The sequence below is a fragment of the Mastomys coucha genome, unplaced genomic scaffold, assembly GCF_008632895.1.
Source record: "Mastomys coucha isolate ucsf_1 unplaced genomic scaffold, UCSF_Mcou_1 pScaffold22, whole genome shotgun sequence".
Classification (NCBI taxonomy): domain Eukaryota; kingdom Metazoa; phylum Chordata; class Mammalia; order Rodentia; family Muridae; genus Mastomys; species Mastomys coucha.
In genome coordinates this window covers 59,181,602-59,198,532 of record NW_022196905.1, presented here as the reverse complement: position 1 = coordinate 59,198,532, position 16,931 = coordinate 59,181,602, and the positions used below count along the sequence as shown (strand labels likewise).

The window sequence follows — 16,931 nt, the reverse complement described above, 5'->3', positions numbered from 1 at the left end:
TCTCTCTCTCTCTCTCTCTCTCACACACACACACACACAGACACACACACTTAAGAACTATGAACCAAAAGTTAACTGACAATCCAAGTAATTCTAGAATAAACTCACACTTGCCTTTGATAAAGACTGGTTTTTGAACACTAGAAATAGTTCTAAGTATAGTGGCAACCTTTGCTGGACCAGTTAAAAGCTCAAATCTGAATGAAAGATACTCTGAACCACACTAAAACCATAATTCAAATCTGAGAATTGGTGCCGTAAGCTTACCTGTAAGGGCAAATGTAACCTAGAACAAAAGTTCTACCAGAATCCAGAGTAGCAATAGCTTTATTTGAAAGTGTATTTTACTTTACAGTAGCATATGCCAAGCTGAACAAATGAATTCCTTCAAACACCTGCCATGCTCGCAGGTGAGGAGTAACGAGTACTCAGCCTTAACGAGAGCAAGCATTGGGAGGGTCCTGCCTCCCCTGGCATCTGGCCTCTTCCGGGATGGTTGGACCATTTGCATCTAGTATGGCAAGTCTCTTCAGGTTCTTTCTGGAACAGCCTCTGCAAAGTGCTCGGTCTAGCCAAGGGTTAGATGAGAATCTGATTTATACTTGGATGCCCGAGCCACAGCACCAGAGAAGAATGACACAGTCAGCCAGCTTACCTGTGACATGGCACCCGGGAGGCTGATATGCCAGTCTCCACCAGAACTCACTGGCTACTTCTGTGTTGACTGGTTTAAAGCTGGCCTGGCTCTGGGAACCTTTTGCTTGCTTTCCTGTAAACACAAGAGTCTTACATGGGGCCAGGATTCTTGTCTCAAGTTCATGTTCAGTTGTCTTACACTGACATTCCTTGATCCCTTATTTTGAAGTTTTGCCCGGGGAACCCCTCACATTGTCATTCCCTCTAAGCCTCACCTGTGAGGAGGATCATTTGCAGCAGCTGTGGTGTGGACTCTGAGTCAGGCTAATAGCATTTCTGATGCTCATTCCCTGAGCTTCTACCTAATTGTTCTGTGCCTGTTTCTACATCTGTAAGGTAGGGGCCCTAATAATACCCCTTCCCCATGGTATACATCCAGACACACAGTGTTACGTAAAAGTCTTTATTGATGAGTTTCGGAGTTTACAGGGTTTCCACTGGAGGACTCAAGATCACCCTTGCTCTCTCTGACTCCGTTTATTTGGCGTGCTCTCAAATCTGAGGTGCTCTGCCTGGTCCTCTGAAAGATTGTTTCCTGCCATGTAAAGGAACCGGAGAAAGTCTGTTATGTATCTAGATGCTGTGTATCTAGATGCTTGTTTTACTTGTAGCCAAGGATCAACCTCGTCCACGCCTACCTGAAGCAGGGATCTTGACAGTCAGTATTTGATATTTGTCTCAGACACTTCCCTGCGCAGCCTGCTGGTGTTTGTTGTTCCTGCTCTTGACTTTCTAAAGAGCCAGTCTAGAAGGCGTGATCCACTTTCTCAGAGATTGCAGTTGTGTGCTGCCACACCCAGTCCAAGGCTAATTTTAATCCCTTTTTTCAACTTGAGATGGGGTTTCTCCTTCTAACCCTCCCCGGTTGTCCTGGAACTAGCTCTGTAGACCAGGCTGGCCTTGAACTCTTGACTGCCTCTGCCTCCCTAGTGCTAGGGTGAAAGGCGTACCCCAGAACCACCTGGCTAATCTCAGGGCCTTGCACTAGCTAGGCAAGTAGTCTACCCCTGAAGCACATTCCTTAATTAGAGTTTTGTTTTCTCAAGATAAAGGCTAGCCTGGAACTTGATACATTGCTGAGCATAACCTCAATCCCCTGATCCTTTGGCATCTGCTTCCCTAAAACCTGGGGTGACCATGTGTGATATCACACTGGGCCTCCAAGGCTAATGTTATGTCTATTTGTTTATTTGTTTGCTTATTTACGTGTGTGTGTGAATGTGACTGTGTGTCTGTGTGTGTGTATCTAAGTGTGAGTAGATAAACACATATTCGCATACACCAGATGAAGAGGCGGGCTTCCTTGGAACTGCTAGAAATGTTTACGGGATACTCGGCTTGTGTGGGTGTTAGAGCTGAACTCCAGCTCACTTTGCAGCAAGCGCCCTTAACCACTGAGCCATCTCTCTAGCTCCCTGGGGCTAATTTTTTTCTTCAGCTCGACAAGGCCATTTTTTTCCCTTTTTATTTTATTTATTTATTTATTTAATTAATTTATTAATTTAATTTATTTATTTATTGTTTTTCAAGACAGGGTTTCTCTGTATAGCCCTGGCTGTCCTGGAACTCACTCTGTAGATCAGGCTGGCCTCGAACTCAGAAATCCCCCTGCCTCTGCCTCCCTAGTGCTGGGATTAAAGGCGTGTGCTACCACTGCCTGGCTTCCTTTTTTAAATATAATTTTTAATTAAAATATAATTACACCATTCCTTTCCCCCCTTTCCTTTTCTCCTAATCCCTCCCATGTACCCAACCCTCCTCATTCTCCCCCAAATTCAAGATTAAGTTTTAGATTCTGAGATGGCTGGGCATTGACCTTGAGGACTGTAACCTTATTACAAAGTGTTAAGAAGTAAAGCCTGACCCTTTGGAAGCAGTTCCTGGTCAGTAAGCACTAAGTACCTTAGATTTCAACTTCCTTGTGTCTAAGCATAATTCAGCTAGCTGAGAGGTGAGTGCTACAAGGACAAGGCTTGCCCACAACTAGGACACATTGGTATAGGTTACCCAGAAAGTATTGGGTGGGTGGGGGGTGGGAGAATAGGTAGATGGATGGATGGGTGAATGGGTAGATGGATGGGAGAACGGGTAGATGGATGGGTGGGTAGAAGGTGAAGAATGAAAACATCCTCTGTCTCTCAAACCATCATTCACATGTGAGTGTCAGGACCTGAGTCATACCTTCTCGCCAATATTTCTTCGTCTAGATTTCATAAATACTACACAGCTGCTTAGAATAAGATGAGAGCCTGAGGGGGCAGGCGGGGTCACAAGGGATGGCACTGGGACTATGGTGATATACTTTATCTGTATGTGAAACTGTCAGAGTGATAATGCATGCCCGAAATATCAGCACTTAGAAGGCTCAGCGAGATGGTGGCCATGAGCTGGAGGCTAACCTGGGACAGGCCAACCTGTTCAAAGAAAACAACCAGAGATTGTATATAAAATCAATGTGTTGTGGCTAGGGAGAAGGCTCACTCAGCAAAATGCTTAGAAGCATGAGGGGCAGAAGTTGGATACCAGTACCACATAGAGCTGGGCACGCCAATGCGCTGGCTGCCAACTCAGCGCTGGATGGTGGGATTTGGTGGGCAGAGAGTGGTGGATCCCTGAAATCTACTAGCCAGCCTGGCCAACCAAATCAGTAAGCTCCAGCTTCATCAAGCAATCCTGCCTCAGAAAATAAGGTGGCTAACAATGGAGGAGGATATCCAATATTGAACTCTGGCTTCTACACACAAACATGGACAGAAAAGTCAAAATGTTACATACATATACAGAAAGTCAGTGGTCCTGAAATTAAGCCATTATTCATCCTGGAACATAGAAGAGAGTGAATAGGCTTATTGAGTCAAATCTGCATTACTTAACTTCACTTAGTCAACATACTCTGACAGTTTTACCAAAACCAGGGGCCAGGCTAGAGAGTGAGACATACTGCCTGTGTTCCGACTACTGAACTCTATGACTCTGCCATACCAGTCAACACGCATTTTTCCCCCACCCCATCTCACATTAAGAATATGGTTTTATAAGTAGGGCTTTGTCCTAAACAAGTGACAGACCATATGTGGTCCATGCTGAGCCCCGTGTAAAGGATGTAGAGTCCAGCTTGCTATTGGGTTGGAGAGAAAAGACATGTTAGCCCCATAGTAGCCTTTTTAAAAGACACTAAGTAAATGATTACTTTTTATTATTATATCTAAAGTTTTGGCCTCAATTTTTTTTAAAGATTTGTTTATTAATTATATGTAAGTACACCGTAGCTGTCTTCAGACACCCCAGAAGAGGGCATCAGATCTCATTACAGATGGTTGTGAGCCACCATGTGGTTGCTGGGATTTGAACTCTGGACCTCTGGAAGAGCAGTCAGGGCTCTTAACCACTGAGCCATCTCTCCACCCCTTGGCCTCCAATTTATGTATCAATATTTTATATAACTTATTTAACTGTGGCAGGATGATAAGGAGAATGGAGCTGTTAGATTTTCATAAATGTGCTAAACTGATCCAACATATCTCATCTATCTGTCTATCTATCTGTCTATCTGTCTATCTATCTATCTATCAATCATTTGTGATGTGGCTGAGGATCAAAAGCAAGACCTTGTATATTATATGCAAGTATAACTTTTTGAAAGATTTGACATTCAGGAAGCAGGAAAAATGGTTCAGTGTGTGGCTTATAGAGGACCCAAGTTCAGTTCCCAGCACATACATGTGGCATCTCACAACTGCCTGCTGTTCCAGCTCCAGGGGATCTGATGCCCTCATCTGGCCTCCACAGGCACCCACATGCAAGTACACATACATGCACACATGAATAAAATAAACACATTTTTAAAGGCATGTTGTTTTTTAAGCGCCTATATAGAAATCCCAGTTTTGTTCTCTTTTGGTATTCTTTTCTGCCTCTCTGCAGCAAGGGGCTGGGGGTGGGGTAGGAAGGAGGCTGCAGGACACTAAGGCATAAGTTCTATTCCTGTGGTATCCATCAGTGTCCTTACAGGACATCATGTTACTGTACTGTAACACAGAGTCTCTCTTGATTGTACGTATGTTTATGTATGTATTGGTCATCCTCCGTTGCAGTTCACTGATTTTAAACAGTCCCCTAAAACGTACCTGCTCATCTTCTATTGGGGAGGAGACAGACAGTCACACTCAATGCTGACACTGAAAGTAGAGGAACCAAAGTATTCCAAACACACACTAAGAAAACCTTTAGAAGGAGCTCACTTGCAAGCACTGAAGCATGTAGAAAACAAGATAAATAAATCGAAGGAGGCCCTATCCAAAGACACATGTTTAACTTTTTATTACATTTATTTGTGTAGGTAGGGGAGCGGGCATGTGTGTGGAAGTCCGAGGACCACTTCCAGGATTTGGTCTTCTCCACCATAGAAGTCAAAAGGTTGTCAGGCTTGGTGGCAAGTGCCCTTAACCACTGACCCATCTTACCAGCTCCCCACAGATATTTTCTAAAATCTGAAAGAAAAAAAATGTGTTTTAATTAAAATCACTCTAAAATTCAAATACTTGGTCTGAGTTTTTGCCAGAATTTGAATCAAAAATAATAATTGCATCTCTTGAGCTGTTGCAATGTTCTAGGCATAAGTCAAAGTTCCTTGTTCAAGGTCAGCATGGCTGTGATACCTAAGTCTGTAATCTCAGCACTTCAGAGGCTGAGGCAGGAGGAACATGGGTTCAAAACCAGCCTGGACTCCAAGTGGGCATGTCTATATTCTTTACTTTTCTGTTCCTGTGATAAGATAACATTACCAAGGCAACTTGTAAAAACAAAACCAATGGTGCCTCACAGTTCTAGGGGTCGGGAATCCATGGTGGCTGGAGCAGGTGGAGCAGGCTGCAGCCGGCTGAGGGCTCACATCTTGAACCGCAAGCATTAAGCAAAGAGGGCACTTTTCGTTAGTTCATTTGTTGTGCCAAAAGTCATACTATCATTAGAATTCCCATTTACAGGTAGGAAAACTGATTCATAGGATAGCTGAGTGTCCTAAGTCATAGAACTAGGAAGGGTCAGCTAGGACTCAGATAGCCATGCTGTCTGGCTCCAGCGGCCCTCTCTGAACACCCTATTGCTCTTTTTTTGTTTGTTTGTTTTTTCGAGACAGGGTTTCTCTATGTAGTCCTGGCTGTCCTGGAACTCACTCTGTAGACCAGGCTGGCCTCGAACTCAGAAATCCGCCTGCCTCTGCCTCCCAAGGGCTGGGATTAAAGGCGTGCACCACCACTGCCCAGCCTATCCTATTGCTCTTGTTTCAGCAAATGGGCCAGAAGAAGACAGCTTTTGCTTAGTGGCAAATACATACCTCTGTTTTGTGTGTCAGTATAGATTTGAGGTTCTTTCTTTCTATGTGAGACCAGCTCTCATTCTGTATGTTGACCTCAAACCCTCTGCCTTGTGATACTGGAATGTATCACAGATGTGTGATACCATACTTAGCTTTCTTTTCTCTTTTTATTTGTGCTACTGGGCATGGAACCCAGGACCTCTCACCCAAGACAAGCACATCCTCAGCCACCTTAGTGGTCCTTGATTTTTCCTGAATAGTCTTACGCACAATTCATAATTCTATGTCTTAAAAGTAAACTGTTTTCCTGGTTATAGTTAAATGATAAAACCCTATGCTATCGTTAAAGTGGCATCTTTACAAATAGTGAGAACGTGTCTGGATGTTTCTAAAATATGAAGCCCTGTTACAAAGAGGAAGAAGCCACACCTCACTAACCCACACAGTACAAGAAAGGTAGAGAAAGTTTTATGATGGCTATTGTTAAGTGGATACTTGTTTCTCTTTTGCTACTATTACATTTTATGTGCATGGGTGTTTTGCCTGTATGTATGTATGTATGTGTGTATGCATGTATGTATGCACCATATTCTTGTCTAGTGCTCAAGGAGGCCAAAAGAGGGTTTTGGATCTCCTTGAACTTGAGTTACAGACAGGTGTGAGCTATCATATGGGTAATGAGAATCAAATTTGGATCCTTTAGAAGGTCAGTCAATGCTTTTAACTGCTGGGCCATCTCTCCAACACATTTCTTGGTTTTCTATAGATTTCATTTGTCCAATAATAAGATCTACTCATTCAGATGCTGGGTGGTGGTGGTACACACCTTTAATCCAAGCACTCATGAGGCAGATCTCTGAGTTAGGGGGTGGCCTGGTCTGTAGAGTGAGTTCCAGGCTTACACAGAGAAACCTTGTCTTAAAATAAATGAAAGGAGGGAAGGGTGGAAGGAAAGAAAAAAGAAAGAGTTCATTCAGAACTTTTTCATTACACACAAGCATTGTGTGTAACTTTTTTTTTAAAGATTTATTTATTCATTATATTTAAGTTACACTGTAGTTGTCTTCAGGCACCCCAGAAGAGGGCATCAGATCTCATTATGAATAGTTGCTGGGGTTTGAACTCAGGACCTTTGGAAGAGCAATCAGTGCTCTTAATGGCTAAGCTATCTCTCCAGACCCCATTATGTGTAACTTTTGGGGGGGTTTTGTTGTTGTTTTGTTTTCTTGGGTTTTTGTTTTTGTTTTTGTTTTTTGAGACAGGGTTTCTCTGTGTAGCCTTGGCTGTCCTGGAACTCACTCTGTAGACCAGGCTGGCCTCGAACTCAGAAATCCACCTGCCTCTGCCTCCCAAGTGCTGGGATTAAAGGCGTGCACCTCTACCACACAGTGTATGTAACTTTTAATGACATCATTATACCCTGCTCTCTGATGGAGAGGTGAACACCATTCAGACCAGATACCCGTCGCTACTTAATTTAAATAAAATTTTAATTCAGTTTCTTGCTCCCTTAAGCTCCATTAGTTGCAGGTGGCTAGTGGCAGCTTTCCTATCATCAGCTCCAAAATTGTATTGAGCCAGGTGTGGTAACTCGGGTGGGGGCAGAAAGGTTGTGTGAGTTCAAGATCACACTAAGCTACTTAGGAAGACCTGATCTTTAAACAGAACAAAATAAACAAAACGTTGGGCTTGGTTTCTTGGCTCACATCTGTAATCCCAGAACTCAGGAAGCTGAGATAGGCGAATTACCCTGAGATCCAAACCAGACCTGTGTAGAGAATTGAGACCAGGTCATCTATGACTATAGATGGAAATGAGTATGATCGAGACCTTGACTAAAATAAATAAATAAATAAATAAATAAATAAATAATAGGTGTTTTGCACAGCATGGTTCTGAAAAAATGAATATGGGATCTGGAGCCAAAAGCCTAGGTTCCTATGTGAACTGGGGCAATTTACACAACTTCTAAGTCTCTTTCCCTCCGAGCAAACTGAGTTGAATGTCAGATACTGTGTACAAAGGCTACAAAGGTGAGCTAAGAATGCAGGTGACATTTCTTTGAAACCTGTGGTGTCTTTTCCCCATAGAAATATTGCTTCACAGCTCCCAGAGTTAACCTTGCTCTTTATGGACTGAGTCCAAAGCTGTGAATGGTCACAAGATTTTGCCTGAATGTTTTAGAACTCTGACTAGTTACTAGAACAACTCCACAGCAATTGAGACAATCCCATTTCCTGTAGAAAACTTAAGTGCACAGCTCAGTAGCTACCTTGTAGGAAAACACTTCCTTGAAGTTTACTCTAATAAACACATTGCTGTATCTGGAGATATAACTTAGTGATGGAACGATTGCCTAGCATGCACAAGGCTCTTGCTTCCATTCCAACTCACATCGCAGTGGGGGACAATTATGTCCTTCACTTTCTGTCAGTGCAATGGAAAGGTCTACCTTTTAAAACAACAGGCTATGTATACCAAAGAAATAAAATTTGCAATGTGCTATAGTGAAATGATGCGAGAGTCGAAAGTGCAGGAATGAAACAAAAGTCATTGTTTGCTACGAGAATTAAGATTTCCCCCAAAGATGACAGCAGGTTCTCACAGCTTGACTATTTTAAGCCCACCTGCATTTCCACAGCAGCCTCCTCAATCAAACCCCACGAATCTCAATTCGGCACCCCACGACCTGGCTGTTCATGAGAATGCATCACCAGAGTGAGCACAAACAAAGGAAGTGAGCTCAGGACGAAGTCTTTGCCCGGTTCCTCACTCACACTCTTCCTTTCTCTTTTGTAGGTTTCCACCAGCTGTGGATGCCTTTGACATTATGACTGCAGAAGATTCCACCACAGCCATGAACAGCGATCCAACAGTAGGGTCCTCCACCAAGGTACCGGAGGGTGTGGCAGGTGCGCCCAATGAGGCAGCACTGTTGGCACTGATAGAGCGCACCGGCTACAGCATGGTACAGGAGAATGGGCAGCGCAAGTACGGTGGCCCCCCGCCCGGCTGGGAGGGCCCGCATCCCCAGCGTGGCTGTGAGGTCTTCGTGGGCAAGATCCCACGTGATGTATATGAAGATGAGCTGGTGCCTGTGTTTGAGACCGTAGGTCGCATCTATGAGCTGCGCCTCATGATGGATTTCGATGGCAAGAACCGCGGCTATGCCTTCGTGATGTACTGCCACAAGCACGAAGCCAAGCGAGCTGTTCGTGAGCTCAACAACTACGAGATCCGCCCGGGCCGTCTGCTGGGTGTATGCTGCAGTGTGGACAACTGCCGCCTCTTCATCGGTGGCATCCCCAAGATGAAGAAGCGCGGGGAGATCCTGGAGGAGATCGCCAAGGTCACCGAGGGCGTGCTCAATGTGATTGTGTATGCCAGTGCGGCAGACAAGATGAAAAACCGAGGCTTCGCCTTTGTGGAGTACGAGAGCCATCGTGCCGCAGCAATGGCACGTCGCAAGCTCATGCCGGGTCGTATCCAACTGTGGGGCCACCAGATTGCTGTGGACTGGGCCGAGCCAGAGATTGACGTGGACGAAGACGTGATGCAGACAGTGAAGATCCTCTACGTGCGCAACCTCATGATCGAGACCACCGAGGAGACCATCAAGAGGAGTTTTGGCCAGTTCAACCCAGGCTGCGTGGAAAGGGTCAAGAAGATCCGTGACTACGCCTTCGTGCACTTCACTAGCCGCGAGGACGCTGTGCATGCCATGAACAACCTCAACGGCACAGAGCTGGAGGGCTCCTGCTTAGAAGTCACGCTGGCCAAGCCTGTGGACAAGGAACAATACTCCCGCTACCAGAAGGCAGCCAAGGGTGGTGGTGGCTCAGCTGAAGCTGTAGCGCAGCAGCCCAGCTACGTGTACTCCTGCGACCCCTACACGTTGGCCTACTATGGCTACCCCTACAACGCACTCATTGGGCCCAACCGTGACTACTTCGTGAAAAGTTAGTGGCGACTCTTCTCTGAGGGCCCCGTGGGTGTCCAGCCCCCTAGACAAGGGTGTTCGATTGAGCGTGGCTACAGTTGACTAGGCCCTACCAGTTTAAGTTCTGAGCAGACTAATAGTCACAACTGTACTATGGAGAGAACTTGAGCGGTCAAATCATTGGGACGCTTTGTCTTTGGCTAGGGACTAGCCCATGTAGAGCAGGCCTGCTTATCTGTTGGATAGTACAATCTGACTCTGAGCCATGCCTTGCAACCCCAGCATTCTAAAGGGTGAGGCTAGAGGAGTCCTAGTTTGAGGCCAGCCTGTGTTATTTCTGAAGTTAAATCTTAAGGTGTTGATGTTGGTTAGCGAAATCATGGTTTCTTTTACTAGGATATAAGACCAAGCATGACACTAGAAAACCTAACATACAATCAAGAACTCTGTCCTGTTCACTGGGTCTGAGTTAATATACTCAGCCCTTTTTTTTTTTTAAACCACAAAATATGGAAGGAAGATGGGCACATCCCTTCCTTTCCAGATCTAACTTTTTTATTTTTATATTATTTTATTTTATTTTTGGTTTTTCAAGACAGGGATTCTCTGTATAGCCCTGGCTGTCCTGGAACTCACTCTGTAAACCAGGCTGGCCTCGAACTCAGAAATCCTCCTGCCTCTGCCTCCCAAGTGCTGCCTGTGACTCCCAAGTGCCACCACTCTAAAATCGAAGTTGCAATTACAGTCCATGGAACTCACCTTGACTTAAGCTGGCAGATTAGAATGTTAAAGTAGACCAAAGTAGGTTGTCAGAAGCGTCTTATTAGCTCACTGAAGGCCAGAGTTGTGGCCACCTGCCTCTTAGAGGGCAAACTAAAGGTCCCTGGACCATCCCTGTTGCGGGCTCACCCTTTTTTGTGTTGTTATTTTAAGCAGGCAGCATAAGAGGCCGAGGGAGAGGCGCAGCTGGAAACAGAACCCCAGGGCCCAGGGGCTCCTACCTTGGAGGATATTCTGCTGGCCGTGGTATATATAGCCGATATCATGAAGGCAAAGGCAAACAGCAAGAAAAAGGATATGAACTTGTGCCGAATTTGGAAATCTCTACCGTCAATCCAGTTGCCATTAAACCTGGCACAGGTCAGTACAAACCAGAACAAATGCACCATTTGCTCTTAAACCCCAACCCTCTCTTTTGAGTAAGTCCCAGTCTTCATGGTTTTTAGATCTTACGTGGATTCTTCTGCCCTTCTGTAAAAAAGGACCCTCCACCCCCACCCTGGCCTTATCTATGTAGAATTTAGGGGAACGGTATCACCCACCTGTCACTGAGCTATTTCTCTGTCTGTGACCTAGCAGGCAAAGATAAGAGTGGGAAAAGGGTAGAAGGGTATGAGACTCCCTGACTCTCCTGTCATCTAGATCCTGTCTTTTCCTTGTGAGTGTAGGTGAACACCATCACTGAGTTACAGCCAAGCTGTGCTTCAGCCAGCAGAAAGCGGAGGGTACAAGGATCACCAGTTTGTTTGTTTGTTTGGTTGGTTGGTTTGGTTTGGTTTGGTTTTTGGTTTTTTCGAGACAGGGTTTCTCTGTGTAGCCCTGGCTGTCCTGGAACTCACTCTGTAGACCAGGCTGGCCTCGAACTCAGAAATCCGCCTGCTTCTGTCTCCCAAGTGCTGGGATTAAAGGCGTGTGCCACCACCACCCGGCATGGATCACCAGTTTTGAGAGAAAGTAGAAACTTCTTTGCCAGAGCAAATAGTGCCAGTTTTCCAGGCGAGGTGAAGGTTTCTACAACCAAATTCTGCAATCCATAGATTTAGAATAGAGATGCTTAATCCTTTGAGCCAAGGACCTTGCACCTGGCCCCACCAGGCTGCCAGCATTGTTGGCCGAATGGTCACCTGCTGTGAGGAAGGATAAGAATCTGTGACTGTGTTTGAGTTTGGCAAACTCATTGTCTGCAGATTGTCCAGCCGCTAACCTCTGAACCCATGGCGAAGTCCTCCTGTGGGTAACCAGTATGATTCTCTTCCTCGCGCTTTGGCCTCACTGTGGGTAGTAGAGAGAGCTTTTTGAAGGGCATCCACTCCCTTCCTGATTGCACACTTCTTTTCCTAAAGAATAGACAAGGAATTGGTATGTTTGGAACATAGGTTTAAAGTACCGAAGGAATTTGGTGGTAGCTGGGGAAGTAGCCCTACCATCTGGCTTCAGGTACTCAGATGACTGGCACTGAACAGTCCTTAGCTATGTGAAGTTCTGTGTTCTGGGTAGAGTCCCGTAGGATGGTCACCAGATCAGTGCAGTTTCTCTGTAGAGCCCCCATGTGGCTTCAATCTGGATCATTTCAAGTTTCAGCTTTGTCCTTCTGAGAGAGATCAGGACAATGCTAAAGCATTGGGGCACAAGACTAGTCGAAGATTTGATTGGAAAGGAAGGTAACGGTGTTTGGTTATGATTTTAGATTTTGTTATTTTTAACAAAATCCAAGCCATTGTTTATCTATGACCACTTTGTCTCTTCACCTTTGATCACGTCTACCTTCATAGAAGAAACATGCTTACAGTTGGAGAGAAAACAGAAATGAAAGGACTCTTGGTGTGTATGTTTCATGTTCTGCTTATCCTTTCGGCGCACACATCCCCCAAACCGGGTCTAGCATCTCTTCCTTTTGATCTCTTGATATTACACATTGACGTTGAGTAATTCTATCTGTTTGAATCTCTGCTTGAAGCCTTTCCTTTGGACTCTCTACTCACAGAAATTATTTGAATTGGCAGGTTCGAGTGAAAAGCCAATCACCCACTGCTTCACTACTACAGGTGGATGTTAGCACACAGGAAGCTTTTCCATTTTTTATTGGATCTCCCCCACCCCACTCCCACATACAGACCCAATTGGATCAGTAATTCTAACATGAGGACAGTATACTCACATCTCTAAGCTGTCAGAATGATACCTCATTCATCCTGCTTCTTAATACACTGTGAACATGCAAAGGGCATCTTTGCTAGTGAGTAATGGAAGCAAGAATAAGCAGAGCTCACACTCACGCATGTTAGGAAACATCAGTACAGACACTCACTGGAAGTGCTCCTGCCGCAGTGCACTGTGGAGAAACTCCATTCCGATGTGGAGCCAAGCAGAGCCATGTGAATGTGCAGAAGTCCAGGGCTGCTAACCTGGATTTTAAAACATAACCAGCAAGCAGTAGGAGCGAGTGATGCACCTGTCTTACTCCAGCTTCTCTTACAGTGGCCATCCCAGCCATCGGTGCCCAGTACTCCATGTTCCAGGCAGCTCCAGCCCCTAAAATAATTGAAGATGGCAAGATCCACACAATGGAACACATGATCAGCCCCATTGCAGTGCAGCCTGACCCTGCCGCTGCCGCTGCTGCCGCTGCTGCTGCTGCTGCCGCCGCCGTCATTCCTGCAGTATCCACACCGCCACCTTTCCAGGTAGAGTTCTTGGTGTGGCTGGGAATTTATGTATGTAGCCTCTAGAGTTCTTGTTGTGGTTGCCATCATTTATCTATGGAGCCTCTCTCAATCATAGACTCATTTAGCATTCAGCCCTGAGAATATACTTGGTGCCATGATATTTAAAAATGTGTAGGTTTTTTTTTTTTTCCAGGGCAGGAGATCAAACTCAGAGTGATATACATGTTAGGCAAATATCCCCCCACTGCGATGGCCTCCTAGTTCTTAAAAAAAAAAGAAAACAACAACTTGGAAATAGCAAGAAAGAAATGTTAGCTCTGTGAAGTTTGTTTTTAAGTTTATTATTTTTAAATGTATATATATATATATATACATATATATATATAATATATATGGGACCAGTATGGCTCAGCAGGTTAAGGCGCTTGCTTCCAAATATGATGACCTGAGTTCAAGACCCAGGACCCACATGGTGAAGAAAAAAGCCAACTCTGACCTCCCTCTAGTGTAGAATGGACATGTAATTCATAAGAAGAATTTTTAACGGAGTAGATGCAGAGACTCCTCCTCCCCTTCAGATACGATTCAGACTGCGATTGCCCTGGCTTTGATCTTGTCTTTTTGCACTTTCACCCTGGTTGGCTCTGAGGATATGACTCTCCCTTCATCTCTTCAGTCGCCCCTCCACCTGCCCAAATATCCACTACTAGACCTCTCATTAACACATTGCGCTGTGACTTACAACTTCTAGTTTGTTCTTTCTCGGAAAGCCGCCCTCTAGGACTGAGTGTCTTCCTTGCGTAGCATATGGGGAAGGCATCTATTGAGCAGGAAAAAAAAAATCTTAAAACTATTTCTCTCTGAAGGAGTGAATGAATCCTAAGTATGAATGGCCCGGGTCTCTCAATTCACTGAACAACAATTATCCAGGATGTGTGTTTTAAAAGCAGAAATCCCTGTCCTGAAGACTGCATGTCATTTGGACTGGGTTGGGGTTCTAGAATCTGTTTTGTACAGGTATCTCAGGTGATTTTCCAATGACCAGACATCTGAGTTGTCATAGCTATTTACCTCCCCTTTCTTCTCTGTACTAAGCCTCAACTGCTTTATTCAGAAAGGGTTAAACCAGTTGGAATTATTCACACATCAACATGTTACTAAGTAATTTTTTTTAAAATTCAGAGCCATTTTGTTTGTTATCTTTTGCTTTTGAGATGTGGTCTAGATATGTAGCCCAAATACACAGCACAACTCAATGCCACTTACAAAATAAGTTTTTGAAATGTCCAACACTGTATGATAAGTGTAGAGGGTTGGAGAGATGGCTCAACAGTTAGAACTATGTACTGCTCTTTCCAAGAACCTAGGTTTAGTTCCCAGAACCCACAACTGCCTGTAACTCCAGCTCCAGATTTAGACAAGGAGTCTATGTAGCCCTGGCTGGCCCCAATTGCACCATATAGATCAGGCTGGAATTCACAGAGATCTGCCTGCCTCTTCCTCCTGAGTGCTGGATTAAAAGCATGTGCCACCACCGCCGGGCCTTGACTGAGGGTTTTGATGACTTAATAAAATCATACAGATAAGGATCTAAAGAGCAGCACCTGGAAGGCCAAAGTCTCTCAGCTGTGCGAATGACCATTGCCATGGTTAAGAACTCTTAAGTTAGATAGAAGTTCTGAACATGGTTTTGTGAGTCTGACTTCTAGACTTTGTGATAGAGATACCCTAATCCTTGATTAGAATCTCAGAATTCCAGTATTTAGCAGGTAGAGGCAAGAAGATCAGGACTTGAGGTAGAGTTCATTGGAGGTCAACTGTGCTACATGAGAGTCTGTCCTAAAACAACAACAGAAGAAAAAACTTAAAGGCAGCCACATCTGTGGCACAGACCTGTAATCCTAGTTACGTGGGAGGCCAAAGCGGGAGTGTGGGAAGTTCAAGGCTTATCTGGTCAACAGAGCAAGCTCAAAGCTAGCCCGGGCAAGTTAGATCCTATCTCAAATTAAACGGTTAAATAATAATGTTATTATTTAATATTATTATTATAAACTCGGGTGCTAAAGCGCACTTGCCTAATATATACAAGATGTATGAAGATCTTGCTTTTTTTTTTTTTTAAAAAAAGAGTTTGTTTGTTTGTTTATGTGCATACACTGTAGCCGTCTTCAGATACACCAGAAGGCGTCAGATCCCATTACAGATGGTTGTGAGCCACCATGTGGTTGCTGGGAATTGAACTCAGGACCTCTGAAAGAGCAGTCAGTGCTCTTAACCACTGAGCCATCTCTCCAGCTCCAAAACCTTGCTTTTTAAATGTATTTTCCATTTCCTATATCTTAGATTACTTATTCTGAAGTTAGAGCAAGGTACAGAAAAGATACCAGCATTTAGTTTCAGGCCATTCTGTGGAACATAAGGCACACCAGATAGTTTTATTCCTTGCGTGGTGCCCCAAATCCAAAACTAAATTCATGTTTCTTAGTGATATGTTGACCCTCACAGTCTTGCCCCACCCCCAAGCCCCATTTTTTATGGAAACTTGATATGCTTCACTTTCAAACAGAAAGGGGGACACACCCAGGACAGCTTAAAAATTAGTGTTCTTAAGGCAGATTCTCAACCCCCTCATTACCTCTCTTTGTGGCTTTAACTGACCAAACAGAATGACCAATCAAAGATTCCAGTGTCTAACAACTCTGGCTCAACCTGCAGCCTCTTGCTTTGACATGTATCTGAACACTGAACCTGAGCGCATCAAGCCCTTGGCAGATGGCTATTTGCTCTGTCTGATTTCTTTCTCCTGTACTAAGTGTCACTCACCTGCCTCCCTACCAAGATGTCTTCTCTCCTTCCCCACTGGGGTGCCCCTTATTCGAATAGATGATGAGCCTGCACACATGCTCAGGAAGGACTTTGGTTTGTCTGTCTTTCAGGGCCGTCCAATAACTCCTGTGTACACGGTGGCACCCAATGTTCAGAGAATCCCCACCGCCGGCATCTACGGGGCCAGCTACGTCCCCTTTGCTGCTCCGGCCACTGCCACAATCGCCACACTACAGAAGAACGCCGCGGCCGCCGTGTACGGGGGCTACGCCGGCTACATACCTCAGGCCTTCCCCGCTGCTCTCCAGGTGCCCATCCACGACGTCTACCAGACTTACTGAGATGGGGACCAGAGCCAAGGCAAGCCACCAAACCCCGCTGAAGGAACACTTTATTATTTATGAAGAAAGAACGTGTCGGGTTGGCACACGAGCAAAACCTGCAGGTGAAGAAGAATGTTATCGAATAGCACACTGAAATATTTTATATCCATGAAGTTTTCACTCGAGTTTTTTGAAAATGACTTTTCAACTTAGCAGGCCTGCGTTCATACATTTCTAAGAGACTTGTGACGCCTCATGCCTTAATGCCATCTTTTAAAATTTGTGCGCTCTATTGCATTTGTACAGAGGTTTGTTTTTTGTTTTTTAAGGATATATTTTCAGTATGAAGGTTATTTTCTTAACTTCTGCACTCCAGAGTTTTC

At 44.7% G+C, this 16,931-nt stretch overlaps 1 protein-coding gene across 4 annotated transcripts in view; it reads left to right on the top strand.

Moving 5' to 3' along the window:
• The window catches only part of Rbm47 (RNA binding motif protein 47), a 135,216-nt gene that overhangs the window by 118,154 nt on the left and 131 nt on the right, over positions 1–16,931 (top strand). For all 4 annotated transcript variants that reach the window (XM_031342482.1, XM_031342485.1, XM_031342483.1 and 1 more), the window contains 4 exons: positions 8,813–9,972; positions 10,887–11,093; positions 13,212–13,417; positions 16,336–16,931. The exon at positions 16,336–16,931 is cut by the window's right edge and continues 131 nt beyond it. In XM_031342482.1, the coding sequence (XP_031198342.1) occupies positions 8,844–9,972; positions 10,887–11,093; positions 13,212–13,417; positions 16,336–16,566 (1,773 nt within the window). In that variant the 5' untranslated portion in view covers positions 8,813–8,843 and the 3' untranslated portion in view covers positions 16,567–16,931. The remainder of the gene's footprint in view (positions 1–8,812; positions 9,973–10,886; positions 11,094–13,211; positions 13,418–16,335) is intronic.